The 21,384-nt window shown below is 30.9% G+C and overlaps 1 protein-coding gene and 1 long non-coding RNA gene across 6 annotated transcripts in view; one reads left to right on the forward strand and one right to left on the reverse strand.

The window, feature by feature from the left end:
* Positions 1–2,736, reverse strand: part of LOC142328475 (hemicentin-1-like) — a 187,151-nt gene extending 184,415 nt beyond the window's left edge. For all 4 annotated transcript variants that reach the window (XM_075372293.1, XM_075372292.1, XM_075372290.1 and 1 more), the window contains exon 1: positions 1,561–2,736. In XM_075372293.1, coding sequence (XP_075228408.1) covers positions 1,561–2,728 — 1,168 coding nt within the window. In that variant the 5' untranslated portion in view covers positions 2,729–2,736. The remainder of the gene's footprint in view (positions 1–1,560) is intronic.
* On the forward strand, positions 1,669–19,479 carry LOC142328476 (uncharacterized). Of its 2 annotated transcripts, none has more exons than XR_012757282.1 (3): positions 1,669–1,773; positions 17,148–17,261; positions 19,393–19,479. It is a non-coding gene; the product is annotated as an uncharacterized LOC142328476 (long non-coding RNA). The 2 variants fall into 2 exon arrangements; XR_012757283.1 differs by lacking the exon at positions 1,669–1,773 and adding an exon at positions 9,288–9,361.
* The last annotated feature ends 1,905 nt before the right edge of the window (positions 19,480–21,384 follow it).

Consider the following 21,384-nt stretch of genomic DNA (forward strand, 5'->3'; position numbering starts at 1 on the left):
TCCAAACCAAATTCGCGCATTATTCGCAATTATATTGACCGCTTGCTTTCCTTCATCTCCCACAGAGTTATGGGAAAGATGTCGATCGCATATGGCTGAAGATATTTTGCATAGAGTACGCCTAGAAAATACCAATATGACCATGGAATTTACAGAAGGCATTTACAACGACGCATTGATAAATATTGAAGACAAGTGCTTAGCTATTGCAAATAAAGTTCTTAGTCAATTGGGAATGCCAGCACCCACCCGAGCTGCGATTGCTTTATTTGATGTTGATTTACACCGTGAACAGAGTTACAACATTGGTGATCTTCAGTCATATGTCCAATCAAACATTCCCAAATTAACGCGTGAACAGAAAGGCATTTATGATCGCATAATGCAAATGATAAATGACGGAGTTGAGGGGACCTTCTTCTTGGATGCGCCAGGAGGAACTGGGAAAACATTCCTCATTTGATTGATTCTAGCAACGGTTCGATCAAAAAATGGCAATTATCCTGTTTCGGAATGTTAATCAGGCAAAACTCTGCAACGGCACGCGACTTGCAGTTAAGAAATTGATGAATAACGTAGTGGAAGCAACGATTTTAACGAGGGCTTTCAAAAGTGAAGATGTCCTAATTCCTCGAATACCCATAATCCCGACCGAGACGATACACCATTTTAATTTAAAAGATTGCAATTCCCAATTCGATTGACATTTGCAATCACAATCAATAAAGCTCAAGGTCAATCTTTAGAATTGTGTGGTTTAGATTTAGATGCGGATTGCTTCTCACATGGGCAACTGTATGTTGCGTGTTCCCGAGTCGGCAAACCAGATAGCCTTTATATCTACGCAGACAGTGGAAAAACAAAAAAATGTTGTATATCCACAACTATTGCAAAATTAAACTTCTATGAAACGTATGCTTTGTTTTGTTTCTCATTTCTCATCCGTGCAACCACAATGTGCCACATCGAAACGTGGCGGGTAGAGCTAGTATTATATAAAAAAGATGCAGATAACTTTATAATCTAATATATAAGTAAAAAGTTTCTTAATTCAAATAAATGATTAATACAAAGGATTCAATCATGTTTACAATGTATAAACTGTAAAACTGTAGCAGTAACTTCTGGCTCAACGTTAGTGAATGAATTCTAAAGAAGGATGAGGTAATACAGGATAACAATTAAAAATTCAAGATTTTTTCCAGGAATGAGCAACTAGCCCAAAAAAAGGAATAAATATTTGTTACTCATTTAAAACTAAATATACCAAACATCTGGGTCAAAATTGTAGAATTCAAAAAAAATGTTATCATATAAAAAAACTTTAGAAGTACTGACTTTAGGTCTCATAGAAAAATATTATCATTCTTCTTAACTGCCTTAAAGCGAGTGCATATAACAATATTTGTAACAAATTCCAAGATTACAAAAAATTGTTTTAAAAGATCACTAAAATAATTAGGAATTTAAAATAATCTGTGTGTGTGTGTGTGTGCGCGCGCGCGCACTCGTGTGTACTTGTGTGCGCATGCAAAAGATTAATAAGGTAGTATAACTTACCAGGATCTCGAAATGGTACTAATACATAGTCATAAATAGGCTTATCTGGTCGTTCCAACATAGCACTTAGAATTTTAGCTGCTCCTTCACGCACTTGCACTAAATCATCCCACATTGAACCAGTGGCATCAAATACAAATGCCAAAGAAACACCTTTTTCTTCTTCTGAATCAACCCCGACATCAGGTTCATCATTTAATAAATCAGAAACAGGTAAATCTATTGCATTAATACTGTTCGGTAATATTGTAGATGATATTGTTAAATTATTATTACTTTTTAAAGCTGTTTTATTATAATTTTCTTCTACAGTACTTGGTGTTGTTACTAGACTAAAATTTTCTTTACTGTTTATTAAACTAATACCTGTTGTATCTGTATAAAATGGAGTATCATTTTCTTCATATATTACTGAATGATCAGATTCACTAAAATTATTAAATACAGGTGTTACTTCTGTTGTGCTTGACTCTGAAATATCTGTTGATGTAATATTTTTTTCCTCATAATTAATATCTATCAATGAAAGATTATTACTATCACTTGCAGCTGCTTCATAACTAGTTAATTTTTCAAAAATTTCTTTGTTAACAAAACTAGCATCTGTACTTTCAACAAACTCAACAGGTTCATCATTTTGCTCAAGAATATATGATTCATAAAGGAACTGATCATTTTGTTTCAAATAACTTTCGGTGGCATTATCTTCCTGATCATTTGATATAAAATCTTCTGTATAGTTCGTAGAATTATAATTACGGATTGCAAATGTAGAATTATCATATGACATAACTGTATTATTTTGTTTCCCGTATTTAATTAAATTTTCCCAAACCTTTTCATAATTGTTCTGGGGAAATTTTGAATTTAAAAATGTTAAATTTGTGTCATTACTTAAAAATAAAGTTGTATTATTATTACTTAAATCATTAAATGTACTTTTTAAATTGTTTAATAAATATGATTCATTATAAATACTGTTAAGAGTTGTATTATCTGAATCATCCGTAGGGGGTGAAATAGAATTAACATCACTTAACACTGTTCTATTGTTTAATTGTTCACTTAACTTAAACTGGGTATTATTGACACTTTGACTGACACTCGCCCGGTCGTAAATTAATATTAATAAATAAAAACGGTATAAAAACATCGTATCTCTTATCATAGAGCGCGGTAAGTAAACAACTGAGGGTAAAAACAACACGTTGTAGTTGACCCGCTCATCTGAACAGGGTTGACAACCGAAATATCCCTTTAGCAAAGAAAAATTACCTTTCATCATTGTATTACAATGCGACTGAATTTAAAAAGTAATATCAATATTTTTAAAAATCAAAAAACATTTACCAATTATTATTAATAATTGGTCTTGTAAAACAAAATTTAATTCTGTTTTTAATTTTTAAATTTAAATAACTTAAAATTAAGTCATTCAATTTTTCAAACGCTTAATTGCAATGAATGAAACAGAAAAATATTAAACATAAATTACGATGTACAAAAACAATGTTTTTACATGATGTAAAAGGATTCATGGTCAATAATATGTCATTGCCACAAAACAAAAATAATTAAAACTATTTTTTTTTTTTTTTTTTTTTTTATATATTACATGCGTAATATGAATTAAGTCGCACAATTCCTGAAAGTACTTTACCGTTATTATTTTAAAACATCATTTAGTTTTACTCATATTCTACTTATAAATTTACGTGATGAATTTAGCACATATATAACTGTTATTAATAAATTATGTACCTTTTTTTGGAAGAATTTTTATGACTTAATGCAATGTATAAGTTGTACTACAGTAACATCTTTTTACTTAGGTTTTACGTTTTAATGATTTTTTTTTTTAAATGTTAGTCACGTTAAACCTCTATCACCAAAACAATTTAATTAATGTGATAAAAACAAATTTTATATTAGAAGTAATTTGAGATTTGATTTACAGTAGGATTGTAAAGGTTTAATCCAATTTTTAAACAAGTTTTTTGTTGAGAAAATCATTTTTTGACTGTCGTCACTATCACTTTAAAAATTAAATTATTGAAAGCATACTCTACATTACGGGGCTTCCACAAATTCAGCGATCAGCAACAAGTTAAAGAGATCAAGAAAAACTGGTGTGAGAACCAAACCACCTAAACGGTATTACAAACAATTATAATTTAATTTTTATCAACTTTTCGAAGAAAAGTACGGTATGACTTTTGGTCAAAAGGTAAGAATGGAGGGATGAAACCCAATTTTCTTTACGTTTTGATGTATGAGGAGGTACGAAAATACCATTCACTTAAATTGTTGTTTCCTTATATTTTTATTTATATATATATTTATTTATAGGCCTTTTTATAAAATTCTGTGGCTCAAAAATCTCCAAAAGTATTAGATCAATTTCATTGAAATTTAAATATACTCTGATTGTGCATCTGAAGTTGTGCATGTGAAAATTTGATGAAGATTTTTTGAATCGTTTTTGAACTACTCTTAATTTAAGGTCGAAAAAATTTGAGCGTGACAAGTTGAAAGAATGTTCTTTATGGTGCTGCAAATTGGAAGGTTGGCGTTTCTTTATCTGCGGCGTCTACTGTTAGCAATATTGCTAGAAATAATCATGTAGCTTTACCTACTTTGAGAGTCATGGTGACCCTCACGGGTAATCCATTACCCCAGTTAAACATGACATATTTTTCCAAATAAGGTTAATTTGAATAAATAATTAAATTTCTAGCTTTGTGTTTCTACCTTATTCCTAACATCATAAATTTACAGATCTATTAAATATAACCTTCCAAACATAGTGGCGCCGTTGTAATACGTAAGTTCCAAATAAAATAATGAAACGTTGGTCATCTTACGCAAAACTGCGTAAATTTTTTTAAATTTATTTACTTATACGTTCAAGCCTTTATCTTCGTTAAATGAGCCGATCTTGAAGATGCTTTATTATTATTGAGAAAGTTCCTTTATTGGCTCCATTATAAGTTTTTCTGCATAACTGAAGTTTAAGATCTTTTAAAGAAAATGTATATTTATTTTTCTACGCATTTTGCACCGTTGGTATTATTACAGTTTGTACAAATGAATGTCTCCACTTACCAGCAACTTTCAATGTATGTGTTCCAGCTCTTTCGGAGTCACTTCTCCATCATCAGGGATTTTATTGAAGTTGTTAATTTAATGTTCATGTGTATAAATTTTCTATGTATAATTATAATTAAATTTATTAAAATTGTTATGTTCATAATAGTCGAGCGTCAAATAATAAAATAATTTATACGTCAATAAGAATGTAACGTCATGTCCATAAGATGTTTATGACTATTATGAAATATAAAAAAAAAATTTTTTTTTTATTTGATGATCGATTATCATGAACATAACAATTTTAACTTAATTATAATTATACATAGAGAATTTATACATATGAATATTAAATTAACAACTTCAGTAAAATCTCTGATGATGGAGAAGCGACTCCGAACGGGCTAGGGCACATACTACATTGAAAATTGTTGGTACGTGGAACATTAATTAATACACAATGTATATTCAAACGATTTTAAGATCTTTTTTCCCCTTCCATAGATTGGTATTAGAATTTTGTATTATGATGTATAGCTTGATATTACAATTTATTGTAAATATTTTTACGCGAAAATACAAGAAAATTAGGATGGACCAATTATCAATGAAACAACTAACCCGAACGAACATTCTTGTTATTATTACTGTTCTCTCAATTATTAGAAAATCATTTCTAACAAAGTTATTATCTCTAATTTTTACTTAACTCTGACTATTTCATACTAGTATAATATATTTGGGTATTACTGTTTGATTTAATGCAATTATTATTTATAGATTTTATAATTTACGTATAGTATATCTGAATAAATATATGTATATAACATATAAAATTAAAATATTTTATAAATGTCATTATGATACAATTAGTTGAATGTCATTAAAATCATTATTGTACAATATGGTCACATACGTCTTTAAGTGATTATTTTTATGTTGTAAAGTTTCCTTAGATCACGTGACCGTTATTCTGTAGCTGATCAAATCAGTACTCACATATTATGTAAATCATAATTTATAGTCTCATATGAGGTTGGTTTCTTTTCAGTATCTATTGCAATTAAAAAGATACACATTTTTATAATTTTAAATTTAATTTTTTTTTCTTTTTTAATCTGCAGGTACCGCAGATGAGTTCGCTGTGGTTGTAATAAATCTGTTATTGAGGTTCTACATACGTTAAATTAATATAATTTATTTATTCGTGTTTTGGTGGTTTTATGGCATTTTTTTAATTATTAAAAAGTTATTCTTTCCGCCACTTTGTGGTCTTACACTTGATTTACGAAATTAATATTTATATATTTTATGCATTTTAGTAAACCTTATATTAGTGCGTTTGAACCAACTTATTTATAGGTTACACCGTTATACCCGAATGGTCATCGCGACCATTCGGGTATTTTTGTAATCCTCTAATGATGCTTAATCCAAATCCGAATTCGAAATTAAAATAAAAATCCAAAACAAAAGTCATCATACACATACAAACTGAATTTAATAACGAACTGTTCGTTCGTTGAAAAAGTAATATATATTCCTGCATTCCAGAGAGCCTTAGCTTAACTTCTTTAACCGTTTTAAGTTCTTTCTCAGCATTCCTTTCGTACTTGTATGAAGTCACAGGCTTCTTGCCTTTATTTCTTCCGATCGGCCTTTCTTTATACGGGAAACTTTTGTAGACCTACCCAAATATTTTATGAACTAAAGAATATACAATAAAACAAACTTTTTAAAAAAATTATCCTTAAAATGTATACTTTTTAATTCTATTTTAAACTTCATTTTTAGAAGTCGGCGCCAAATTAAGGGTTAATAAGTTGTTGACAGTGGATTGATTTTAATTTGATGCCGATATCAAGAAGTTAAAATTTAAAAAAATATTGAATAAGTTTAATTTTTTTTAGTTTCTTAATTTACGTCGATTTTAATTTATTTAATTAATTCTTTAGATTTTAACTTTTTCAAGTCGGCCAAATCATAAATATAAATTATATGAAATGAAATTGTTATTCCGTACCAAAATAAGTACTTAATTTTTTTTTTAATGTTAAGACTAAAAAGAAATAGAATTAAAAAATTTAAAAAAAAATTTTCAGAAACTTTAAGATTTTATCATTCTCGTAATAGATATAATCTTTTGTTGAGAGTGCAGTCTGTACAATTTTAATCAAGCTTTAACAAAGTACGGCAACCTTAAATAGCTTTTTAACAGTTACACATAGAAAATGCTCTTATCTTGAAACGATCTATTTTTTGGTTGAGGACCATTCTACCCCAGGCACCCAGAGGGAGCAATTCAACCATTTTTACTGGAAAAGGTAGGGTTGTGAAGATTATTAAAAGGGCATTGAAAAATAAAATATTTTACGTAATCAGACGTCGAGCTATGACATCCCTAACCAAAATTACAGCCATTTAATGTTTTTGTTAATTCTATAATGCTTTTTAAATAACTCCTAAACAATGAAAAACTAAAAAAAAAACAATAATAATAAAATATTTTCGGAAGGTTTGGTGTACTGTAAATCAAATTTGGAATTACCAGTGAAAAATATTAAATGGTCATCATTTTGATTTGGGTTGTCGTAGTCTGAATTTTTTTTTACATCAAGACTTTGTTTTTCAATTCCTCTAAAATGATGTATCGCAACACTTCCTCTGCAATTGAAATTTTTTAGTTGCTCCTTCCATGGGGCTTAGGAATGTGATGGTCTCATATCGAAAAATATATCATTTCGAGGTAGGAAAAGTTACTAGCTTTCATTTTTCTGTGTTTAACTCTTGAAAAGTTATTCGCTTGAAAAGTTGGTTGCGGTACTCTGTTAACACTATATGTAATATACTAAATGCAGTTTATCTTTTCATTTCATATAAAAAGGAAGGGAATTCCTGTAACAATAACTTTTACAATAAAATTTTTTATATCATGCATAAGATTAAAATTTTAACTAATTTTTACATGAAATATCTACCAACATAATACCTTTTGATAAAAGACAGATGTTTTACATCTTATCGCTCAGATGTGGTTTAGTGCCAAAACGTAATTGGGAATAACATAATACACGGTCTTTTTTTCAGTGATTTTTTGTTACCGACTTTTCGAAAAAAGTACGGTATTACAGTTGCATGTTGGGAGTAGGGGATGAAAATTTTCTTTGTGTTTGAAAATTCAAAGGAGTACGAAAATTCACTTAAAATTGGGTTTTTCCTATATATATAATTATACTATATTAACATTTTATACATTTATAAAAGTTTGTAGCTCGAAAATCTACAAAACTACTAGATAAATTTCATTGAAGTTTAGATATGCTGTAATAGTGTATCTGAAGTTGTGCATGTGAAAATTTATGAAGACTGGTTGAGTGGTTTTTGAGTTATGTTCAATTTAAGGTTGCAAAAGGTTTTAGGTTATGTTGACTGTGTAGTGATGTATTTTTTATACGGCTTACACAGTGAGTCACAGTGGTGATTGGTTGAAAGTAGATGTTTGTTGTAGGATCTACTGGTTAATTGAAAGTATGTAGTGCGTAGTACTCTGAAAACCAGTGCGTTTCTGATTGTAAAATGTTGAGGGCATCAGAAACAAAAATTCAATGAACGAAAACAAAATTTCAACCAATCTTCTTTGAAAATCTTCTTTTTCATTTCAAATGGAAAACAGGATTTCCTTCTTTTTGTCAAAACTGTATTTTTATTATTATTTAAAGGCTGAAAATGTATTTTTAAAGAAAATTCATAACATTACGATTAAAGCAAATCAAATTTTGGCAACTTTCATAGAAACTTTAATAAAAATGTAAATCGTACCCATATTTTAGGAACAGTTTTTTTTTTTGTAATTAACTCATCAGGTATGCTAAAATATTTAAGAGAACAAGATTTAAAGCGAATCATTTTCAAAACTCTCTCATTCCTTTTGACTGAGAGATCCTTTACGGGAATAGATGAGAACTCATAACCAGAATAACCAGTAACATAGCTTGTTATACGAATAATATAAATTTAAAATACAAATTTGTTGTTTTTTCTTTTAATATATTTAATAAATTGTTGAATAACAGAAAATAAATACGCATTTTAATAAAATAAATAAATACGAACACCGCTCAGACGTTTTTTAACTTCCGTCATTTTTTTATCAAAGGCTATAATAAAAATAACGTAATCATAGAATTATCTTACATCAAAAATTAAAAAATCCAATTACATATATAAAACAGAATAACATATACTGCAAGGAAACGTTTATGTATTTTTTTCTGAGATAAAAAAAAATAGTAATTGTTTACAAAACGTCTGATATATACACCATATAAGGATTCACAGATATTGTTATTGTCCAATGGCCTTCATTTACTTAATCAAAGAACAGAGGTCATAATAATATAATGTGGGGAGTTTTTAGTACCGACCACCACAAATTCTATTTTAATTAAATAATATTATTAATTGAATTAATTGACAAACCTACGTAATAACCGACAGGATTACGCTATGTGATAATTTTATTCATTAATGATCAAAATTCATTGATACTAATTTTGAGTTTGTTCACTTGTATATGTTTAAGAGAGAAATAGATTAGCTATTAATTGTTAAAATAATTTATTAACCATATAAAGACAGTATAAAATTACTAATGTTTTATCATATTTTAATAGGGCATACACACACACACATGTCATAGATAAGAGTAAATGTACGTATTAAAATTCACTTATATTAATATTTTTAATATTATTATTATTATTCTAAGTATTTTTATTTTAAAAATCAACAAAAAGCGAACGTGTTTTACAAACACCATATTAGGTTATTTATTTTTACTTCTTGTGATAAATTCTTTAAAAAAAATATATATAAATTAAGTTTACTATTATTTCTTATTATCATATTTTTATAATTAATAATAATGAAAAATTTATATAAATTATGGTATTTGGTAATTTATGTAGATTTTTTTAGACACGAGACCTCTTATAGCATGAGCGAGTGCATCGGTCAAAAAATGACCCGTCTTAGGATCTTTGTATTTTGTTTTACACTTTGAAATCTTCTGAGCTTAATAATATCAAAATCTTAATTTAAAAATTCTATATGTACTTATATGATGTATACATATACGTGCGGGCGTGCATTTATATTTATTAGCTTTTAATTTACTCAAAACACTCAGGGACGGTTTAACACGCACACACGCGCGCGCGCACAAATACACACACACACACACACACACACATATATATATATATATATATATATATATATATATATATATATATATATATTAAAATAGAGGATTGAAAATCTTTGGGAGATTGCGGGTAATTGAAGAGGAATGAGTTTTATAGGAATTTTTTTCGTGTTACTTTCCCGGCGAATAAAATAATTAAAGGGAAAAGTATGGTTATCATGTCCAAAATAGGATGCATATATATTGTATGTGCGTACGTATCGCACTGCTCTTGCCCTTCATATCTCAAGATTGACCGAACAGTTTTCTTCAAATTTGATTCAAATATTTCTATATATGTGGTATTGTTCACATTAATTTTTTTTCAAAATTGGTTTATGGAATGGGGGATATCGTGAAAAACTCAATTTCGATTTTTTTCAGAGGCAGTTTAGGGAAAACCTTTACAAAAAAAAATTTGTTACCTACACTGCATAATATAAATTAAAAAAAAACTTTTTCAAAAAGTCAACTCTTTAAAAGTCACCTCTTAAAACTGAATTATATGTTTTTTTGTTATTTTGCTCTATCTCCCTAACTTATAGTAGTCTTTTTTTTATTTTACAGAAGGTAATTTTACTTTCCTCTCTAGGGAGCGCTAAAGCAAAGCTGTATCTCTAGAAGGGAAAATATTGTAATCGGTCCAATTTGGGCATATGCGGTTTTCACCCGATCTTGACATTTTGACACCTAAAGAACCCAAAAAGCCGCATGGAAATTTTCAGGATTTTAATGTTCGTACGTACGTGTGTTCAGTGTTGTCTCTAAATCACCTTATATCCAGAACTACTGGACCGATTTTGGCCAAACTTGGTCAGATTACTTTTATATATGGAGTATTGATGCCATTAAGTTTTCAACTTAAAAGGTCAAGAGGGTGAGGCTGAGGGTGTGCAAGATCACCCTTATTATCTCGAGATTTTCCCTAATTAAGATCATATTTTTCTTAGACACATTTGTTAACAATTAAAAAGTAACAATATTTGCAAAAAAGATATTTGGAAAATCACATCCATCCCAAAAAATTCTTTTGTAGTCGTCTGCTATGTTGTGACGTCACAGGTGAGCGGTAGAATTAAATAAATGAGTAATAATTAAAGTGTAAAAAAGTAACTCGGTTTGGCTGGGTCACGAATTCGGTACCTGGTGCGTTAAGCCTCGCGGCTACACCAGTCTGCCGACCGTACAAGCGAAGTTTGTTCTCTGTAAGGTGTGAAATTACATTATTTTGGTTAGTGCCGACCGTCGCCGCTAGTGCCGCGCATATCGTATTTAACTCGCGCGGGTAGTTAAATACGATATGCGCGCGGGTGTAGTTAGAATCATTGAATTAAATAAACATAAATTAAAAAATATATTTAAATAAAATGATAAATATTTTTAATTAAGTTGTGTGTGTAAGCCGTGCATCAGAAACAACCCATTTTCGTCACGGGAATAAAGCCGTGTGACGGGAAAGCCCTACAACTGTGTTGTCAGTTTTTTTACATATTTTTTTACCTTATATTTACAGTTGTAAATGTATGGTTCTTATCTTACATTTGCAACTTATTAAGTGTTATGTAAAAATAAAGTATTACTTCAACATCACATGACTAATAAATGCGATATTTTTTTTTCGTATTTATACCAAAGAATTTCGAGACGGTATAAAAAACTAAACTCAAAACATCAAAAGGGGGAACAGCTGCATGAACATTCTAATACAAACATAAGTATTCAATTAACTATTAATACTCTGGTGAGTTGGCGTATGAAAATTAACGGATGATCAATGCATTTATTATTCCAAAAATAAATAAAAATAGACATATTATATTATATTTCTAATATTTGTAAAAGATTTCTGATAAAGAAGATAGTGAGAGAAATAGTCTACTGTACGAATACGAAACACACTCTGTAACCAAGGAAAGCGATAGATAAAATTTATTTATTTAATGTTGCGAAGCTATGTCAAGAAAGAAACTGTACATAAGATATCATTCTAGTCCAGGTATAATATAACCTGGATGCAAACAACATAGCTGTCAGATATAGTTTTGACAGTTTTGCGTTGTACATGCCCTACAGTTTATTTATTTAGATAAAAATGAGTTTGAAAAATGTGTAATAAAGGAATTTAGTAGTAAGAAGGAAATATTTTATTAAAATAAAATATTTAATATTTTATTAAAATCCTGAAAGTGAACTACATACAGTATCTTTATTCGGAATAATTTTCAATAAATTTATTTATTAACAAGTAGGTATATAAAAAGACAGAAATATGCTTTCCTTGAGGTGCAAATTTTATTACAGCGCCTTAAAAGTCTTAAAATATTTATTGACAGATTGAGAAGAGAATTCCGTCAAGCTGCAAAAAAAAGATTTACAAGTATTACTTTTGAAAAAATAGGTCCACACACTCCCTTTTAAAACTATTACTACTATAATAAAATTATTAACTATAAAACTGTTAGACATATGTATAACACAAAGCATGTCTGTAAATTTTAAATATGATTAATACCTGTAAAATAATATTGTTGTTACACACAACTGCATCTGATTTTGTCGTCTAGTTACACGCAACCTTTTAATATGAAATTTTTCTAGCATCTGTAAATTTGGGGAAAGGCATGAATGAAATACGAATTATAAATCTTCTCACTTCTCGGATAATCTGGAAAGTTACTTTAACAATCCTTAATGAACTAAATTAAAAAGGAGTTCTGAAAGTGGAAGAATATAGCTTAAGTATGCTATCGTTAGGGTTGCAAGCCTATAATTTTTTAATAATAAAGTCTTCATTCACTCACTCATCAGTAATTCTCCAAATTCTTTACTATTCGTACTAATAATAAAATTATTAATATTATGCGTTCAGTATTCACCCTTGTGTAGAAAGGATACTTCAACAAGTAAATAAAGATGAAATAGAATACTATTGTTAAAAATTAGGTTTCATTTGCTCCTTTTTTGTTAAAAGGAGAACTTTTAATTTTTAAATAAAAATTTTCTCTTTTTTGTTACTCTTTATAAATTCTCACTTTTTGATTACTCTTATTAACTGAATTGGTCTAATGCCTAGTCAGTTTAGTTCCATTCTCAAAAGACTCAACTTGTCTTATTTACGAATGTATAATTAATTGATATAATGATTTTATATATATATATATATATATATATATATATATATATATATATATAATCATTAACTTGTAATTCATATATATATATATGAATTACAAGTTCAAAGTATAATAATGAAATAAAGACTTTCATTTATTTGATTGAACCAGCGAATAATCAATATTTAGAATAATTAAACCTAACCAAGGTGGCATATTATTCCACACTTTTTGTCCTCCGGCCACGGACATAGTCTGCAACTTCGAAGAATTATCATTTTTAGTCTTCCAGAACCGCGATTCTTTAGTCGCGACTAAAGCTGAAAATTTGAAGAATCATCATCATTTTTTGTCTTCCAAAACTACGGATAAAATCTGAAATTTTGAAGACTCATCATCTTGATCTTCCAGAATCGCAGATACAATCTAAAATTTTCAAAAATATTAATGTTCAGCAAATTACTACAATAAAAAGGTACGCAACAATTTGATCTACAACATCATTTACGTAATATCTTTTTTTTAGTTTATTATTACATTTAATTTACATTGTCTCATCATTTATGTAACAACATTTGATTCATTTCATATTTAATGTATTTGTTAATAATTCACATTGTTAATTTAAGTTATTACTATTATTATGAATAGGAGCAATTAATTAGACAAAGAGGGTTAGTAAAGGCCACTTTAACTAGGATTGGGATATTTGCTCACAATTATGATCCTTCACAAGGTGATACTCCCACCTTACAAATTAAAATAAGGGATCTTTTTTAATTGCAAAGCAAATGTAACACCATTAAATCAGAAACTGAATTGCAACACTTTGATGATGATTTAGCTTCGACTACAACTCATTAATATACCTTTATTTACAGGTAATGTGTTAGAATGGCAGCACTATTTTAATATATTTATTGATTTAGTACATAATAGAAATGATTTATCCAATATTCAGAAATTACACTATTTACATTCCTCTTTGAAGGATGAAGCCTTTTTTCCTTCCCTCCGCCGGAGCGGAGCGATACAGGAATTCACGTAGGAGGAGTTGGAATCTTTCATAAGACATCCGGAGACCCGTGTCGCCGGACGTGTCGGATTCCTACCGATAAACTACCCCACCTCGTCCACGCTCCCTGGAATTGCCTTTGGACATAACATCAGAGAACGCAGGCACCCACACATGACAGAACAAACTCGCTCAACAAAATAATACTCCCAACAAACAACTAACGCACCAATTCTCCCGGAGAGTGCACCGAACACCCGCCACACAGCCACGCCTCACGAGCATCGCATACCCGAGCCGTGTTATCGCACACGGCACAATGCCGCATAACGTGCAACACACCCCACGCAGACGCAACCCGAGGCCCGAACACGGGGTGACGATGGGGACAGACGACAAGCAACAAGCAACCCTGACCAACACTCCGATCACACAGCCACAACTCACGCCGCAAAAAAAAAATACCGAGGTCACAACCAATACACAAAATGATCTTCTTCCTTAAGCTTTTCTTTCATTATTTTCCTAATAAATTCTGAGATACGCTCCCACGACCGTTCACCGCTAGTCATTATCTGGACGACGTTATCTGGCGTAATCAGGCCAACCTCCGAGATCAGGATCCTCCTACTTGGCTCCCACCTGGGGCACTCGAACACTACGTGTTCTACCGACTCCACCTCCTCTTCACAGTAGAAATAGTCACGCGTTGTCCTCCTCTTCCTGTCAAACAGGTAGGGGTTGAAACAACCGTGACCGGTGAGGAAATAGTGAAGTTCTCCCATCCCCCTATCAACCCGCCGCCTACATCCGGTAATTAGCCGCCTGGTCCACTGGCACTTACAGGTAGCAATCCACCTCCTCTGCCAGCACCTCAACATCTCCTGTCTAGCCGGTTTGCTGAGAAGAACCAGTCTTGCCGTCTTCCACTCGCCGGGAATGACTCCCTCAGAAACAAACCACTAGAACAGTCAGCGACCAGCAGAGGCACCAACTCAACTAACACCCTGACCACCTCGGCAGTCATCCCATCAGACCCGGGCTCCTATCACGGCTATGCCTGCCCGCCGCCACCTAGACTTCCTCCATCGTAAAACACCTGTACCCATGCGCGACCAGTTCCTCTCTTGCCTCTTCCTCGCGCATAGAAAACAAGGTAGCCACCAGCGTCCTCATAAGCTCCCCTACCAACACCGGGAACGACCTACCGAACCTCCTGGTAACGATCTTATAGGCGATTACCGATTCAAGTCATGTCATTCAACATCAAGACCGTCATCATATTTGTATTAAATCTCATGAGTTACAAGTATTTTATAAGGCTCGTCGATCTTCCATGGATTTTAATTCGCAAATAATACATTTTTGCCAATAAACTCTAACTATATAGGTTTGCAGGGGAAGAAGTCACTCTTACTTAAATTGATTTATTTTCTGTTGACATCTATCTGGAGTAGATATTTCCACGTAGACTCAAACTTTAACCTAATGCTTGACGCTGAGACCATCCTCATATTAACGCTAAGCATCGTGGCTTTACATAATTAAATTCTAACATTAGTTTATGATAAATTTATTTTTTACTGTTTCCCCTTTGGATACATTATTTATAATAAAATTTGAGAAGGATTAAAAAAAAATCATGAAAATATACTAGAAGTAACTCCTTGACAGTTTAATACGTACGATTATTTTTGCCACTGGCTAAATCTGCCAAACCGGTTACTATCTACAATTCCGCTTATATCTTTTTTTAATTTATTAATTCAATTAATAAAACTGAATTTATTAATTCTAAAAAAATGAAATTCTAATAAAATTATTATTATTATTATTTATATTATATTATTATATATATATTATTATTTTATGTTATTATTATTATTATCTGTATTATTTTAACTAGCATTCCCGTCGCGTCTTCGCCCACGCTACATACTGTAGTTACTTACTTTTCCCGTCGCGGTCAGGGGACGTTTAGCCGCTCAGGACTCTGTTTGTTCTCCTTTCCCGACTAACCAGGAGGCTTTGCCCCTGGACCCCCCCTGTATTCATTAAACTATGCTTGTGTTTATAATGAAAAATAAAATTTTAATTCTTTTCAATCTGTAAATACTATCAGTGTATGGAAGCGTCTTTAGAACAGCAGTTTGATCAGTAGAGGACCCGAATTTTGAATGATCTGAAGAATGCCGGTTTCAAAATAGTCTGCCTCCATCTTAAAAATATTACTTATAGCTGGTTACCTGACCTTCTTACGGGTAAAAATATTTTTTCCCGTGTTTCTCAACAAAAACTACTAGGAGGTAACCGTACTTCGTTTCCCCATTTTTTATTTTATTTATTTTATGTTTTTTAGACAAGTAACCGGTACAGCCAGTCGTGTCGCACATACAGTAACAGTGACTGGCTGTGGCTGTGCTGATTGAACCGCCGCACAGTACATCATCGCACCCCTTAAAAAATCGAAATAAAAAAAAACCAAAAACAGCTTTTAGATATTTATCTGAAGAGCATTTGCAAGCCCAGATCTAGTGAATATCTCGTTTAGTGTAATCGGAAAAATTTTCAGTCACTGTTCAACATTTTTTTACCTTTCTTTACTTCTTTCAATGTCGAATTTCGAAAAAGTTTTACTTCGGTTTTTAAATGTTCACGTGAAGATTACACACACCAAAAATCAAGTTAATATATTCATTTGTACCGAGAAATTACAACAAAGTATCTTTTCACTGTTTTAACCCTTTAAACTCGGAATTTTAAAAATCTTTCTTAGTTTGCAATTACGCAACAAGAAGAACGTACATACAAACTTTCTTCAATTTATCTAAAGTAGGTTTGTTGGGCATTGATTATGAATACGTCATTTCATGTAGTTTTACAATATATTAGCATCCCCGTCGCGGATTCGCCCACCTATATGGTTATTTGCGTTTCCTGCCGCGGTCAGGAAATATTTAACCAATCATGACTCGCTTCGCTCGCCCTTCCCTTCTAGCCAGAGGACTCTCCCCCTTGGAACACGCTGTGTTCATTAAATGTATGCTTGTGAGTATAATAATGATAAATAAAAATTAAAGCCTGTTCAACTTATAAAAAAATCAGTGTATTGTAATTTTTTCAGAGCAGCAGTTGATCAGAACAGGACCCAAAATTTTGAGTGATCTATGAATATGAATTTCAAAACAATCGGCCACCATCTTAAAGAGTTATAACTGGTTATCCGTACGAAGGACAGGTAAAAATCTATTTTGACCGGTTCTTAGAGTTACCTGAAAAACAGCACTAGGAGGTAACCATACTTTGTTTCTTTTTTATATTTAATGTTTTTTGGTCAAGTAACTGGAGGTAGGTGTAGCCAGTCGCATCACATACAATAACAATGGCTGTGTTTGTTAAGCGCCGCGCCGTACACCGTCGCACCTCTTAAAAAATTAAAATTAAAAAAAAACCGAAACGGTTTTTAGATATTTATCCAAAGAGTAATTGAAAGCCCCAATCTAGTGAATATCTCGTTTAGTATAGTCAAAGATCGGGAAAATTTGCAATCATTTTTCAATTATTTTTACCCTTCTTCACTCCTTTTCAAGGTAAAATTTCAAAAAATCTAGAAATTTATTTTTAGATATTTACATGAAGATTACAAACACCAAAATCACGTTGACATCCTCATTTGTTACCGAGAAATTACGAAAATAGTAAATCTTATTGTTACTTCATTTTAACCTTTTAAACTAGAAACTTCATAAAATCATTTTTTAGTGTGCATACAAATTTTCATCAATTTATCTTCAATAGTTTTTGCTAGGCGTTGATGAATCCTACTTTATAGGTACAGATATAGATAATTATATATTAATATTTATCTTATATTTAATTTTATAAATCAATTTTTTTTTTTTTTTTTTTTTGTCTTCAGTCATTTGACTGGTTTGATGCAGCTCTCCATGATTCCCTATCTAGTGCTAGTCGTTTCATTTCAGTATACCCTCTACATCCTACATCCCCAACAATTTGTTTTACATACTCCAAACGTGGCCTGCCTACACAATTTTTCCCTTCTACCTGTCCTTCCAATATTAAAGCGACTATTCCAGGATGCCTTAGTATGTGGCCTATAAGTCTGTCTCTTAATAAATCAATATACAACTTTTATTTTAAAAATATTACTTGATTATTTTTTTTTAAATCGATTCTCAATGAAATTGTATTATTTTCAGCATATGTAATAAAATCTGCTGATAAATGTAATTAATTTTTTCCCCTTAAAAGAAATAATAGTAAAACATAATATAACAAACAGGTTTATAGATTTTTGTAACGTGATAGACCGACCCTATACGTACCTTTAATAATTAGGAAGATGAGTGTTGAACTGAGACATCGACCAACAATTTTGATAGTCTGTAATAACTGAAGTCTATTTATAAAAGAGTATATGATAACATATTATGACAAGGAGGCTTAAATTTCATAAACGATCGTATTTTTATGAATGAATTAAATATTATGAATATGTGAGGTTAACAATCTCACATATTCATAATCTCCTTCAAATGTATTGAACAATTTATATTTAATAATGGTTATTATTGTTATACGACTTAACAAAAGCCGAAATTACAGTTATAAAAGTGTATATATGTATATTTGTTTTAAAACTATCTTTTTATCCTATTAAACTCGCATAAACATAAAAATAAAATACGTGAAAATAGAACTAAATATGTACCTACATCATTACCTTTTATAAAGACAACGTGTGGGGCGGCAAACCATTAATTTTGAGGCTACTTAAAAATTAGCTGGGAAACTGCAACAGTTCACTTTCTTCCTTTGTTATCAATGTATTCATACTCATATAAATTCTCGATTCTCCTGGAATTCGATCTGATACATTTCTGTTGATTTCATCACAATGTTCATTTTTGGTCTCAACTTGATAGGGCCTGACATGGTGTGTTTTAAGAACCAAATGAATTCTTAATTAATTGATGAGATATCTCTATTTGAATACCATTGAGAATGAGAAAAGTTATTTTACCTTGAAACCTCTCTCGTAATTGAGTAAGCGTAATCGGTGCACGCTGGTTATCTGTAGCCTGGTGAAATGATTATTTTAAGATCGCAAAGAAATCTGTAATTAAATTAGTGACTGAGTAATTGCAGACTAGTTTTTTAATTGATTTACAAAATCGTTTTAATGTTTATTTTTTCAGTCGTTTTACAAAGCAAAGCAAGAAAGATTGAACGAATCGAAATTCTTTCCTTATGTTTTATTCATTAAAATATACAAATAATATTCTTAGTTTTACATTAAAATTAATGAAAATTTATTATTTATTTTTTTAAAGTTTTTTCTGTTTCAGCTATTACTGAACTTCTGATTAAATGAAGAAACCCGTATGATGGTTGATGTTTGCAACTATTAAAAATGTTTTTTTTCACTATTTGACCTATTAAAATCGAAATAAATGTTTTATATACATTTATTAAAGTATTTAAAACTCATTTAAAAATTACTTAATATTGTAATTTTATTTAGGTAAATCTATATATATATAAATATGTTAAGTTCGTTTGTGTACGGCTTCAAAAACTCAAAATGTTCTGCACCGATTGAGCACAAATTTTGGCACGATATATAACCCTCATCAAAGCTTGTTTTCATCTATTTTTAATAAATCTATCTATCTATTTTTAATTTGGAAATGTAAACAAAGGAAAACCAATCAGATCAATGCAAGATGGCCGCTGTCAAACACAACGACCAATCACAAAGAGCCCGTATGGCCGTTGCCAATGTAAACAAAATCAAACTGATTAAGTAACAAATTTCTTTGAATTATATTTAACAGCTAAAACATCTGTATTTTATTAAAAAAAAAAACACCAAAACAAAAAGAAAAGCCACCAAGAAGGATGACTTACAGTAAATAAATTAAAACTCCCAACTTTCTTATAGCCCAGATAGACTTAAGACTATGCAAACAAAAAAGTCGAAATAACCAAATATACAGAAAATAATATCCCTACATAATGATCAAAAAATCCTTTGTTAGGTTATATTTTTACATATATAGGACCAAACAATCGTTTTTTGGTCATTTAGCGTGCTTTGCTATGTAAAAGCAAAGAACAAAATTCACAAATAGTAACACTGAAACCACACAACTAAGTATTCGTTTTTTTTTGTTTTTTCTAACCTCCGAAACCACCGTAATGCATTGCTTCAGATGATGATATGAATGATTTATAGCGTATGAAAATACCATACCTGACCGGGATTCCAACTCTGAACCACCGGATTAAAGTCCGAGACGTTACCACTCGGGCCACGGAGGCCGGCAAACATATTCGTTAGGAGCCGAATAAAAACACGACTTACCAATATGGCGTTGTGTGTCAAACCAATTTTATACGGACTATAATTACTTTTAATACGTGAAACTCTTTGCAATGATTGAACATTAACTTAAACCTCTTCAAAAATGATTACTTTTGAACTAAGCAACATTTTGATATCATTGTTTTTCTATAACACGGCTGGAATTCTTTTCGTTTAATGATAAGAAGCGTTGTCGAAGACAATAACCGAATTCTCTTCTAAAGGACATAATACACCGCTAAACTATTTCTAAATAATTCAAATCCGTGTAATTTTTTTTATGAATCGCGTTTTTATCAAAATCTCACCTTTTTCTCAATTGACCTGCGGGGTTTTGTTTTCTTTGGAGACCGTAATTCATTAGTAGATTCATACTCGAGAATCACGTTGTACACTGAAGCAGCACAACTTCTACTTACGTTAGCAGTTTATTAACATCTGAAATCAACGCCGTTTGATTATTCTGTAATTTGTAAGCATTACTCTGCTTTTGTAATCATTTAAAATGATTCGCAGCCCACAAATCTTTATATATAAAAATGTTAAGTTCGTTTGTGTACGCTTCAAAAACTCAAAATGTTCTGCACCGAGTCAGCTCAAATTTTAGCACGATATATAACCTGCATCAAAGATTGTTTTTATCTATTTTTCGCATCAGTCACATACCCGCGACCGCAAGAAAACAGTTTTTTTAACGGTCAGCTGTCTACCAGTGACCGCGCCATCTGCCGGAAGCGAGGGGAACACTCGCCATACTAGCTAACGACAATCGCAGTCACATGTGAATCAATACCTGTTCCCAATTACATTGTTTATTAACAAAAAGAAAAGTATTCACTTGCATCTGATTCAGATTATTATACAATCTGAATTAAATATTCACTTTAATCGAGGTACTTTTGTGTGATCATGTTGTGATTGAGCTGCGCCTTTCACCATGCTCTGAATTTATTAGAAAACGATCAACAGTGGG

Source organism: Lycorma delicatula, chromosome 7 (genome assembly GCF_047948215.1).
Source record: "Lycorma delicatula isolate Av1 chromosome 7, ASM4794821v1, whole genome shotgun sequence".
In the NCBI taxonomy this organism is placed as follows: domain Eukaryota; kingdom Metazoa; phylum Arthropoda; class Insecta; order Hemiptera; family Fulgoridae; genus Lycorma; species Lycorma delicatula.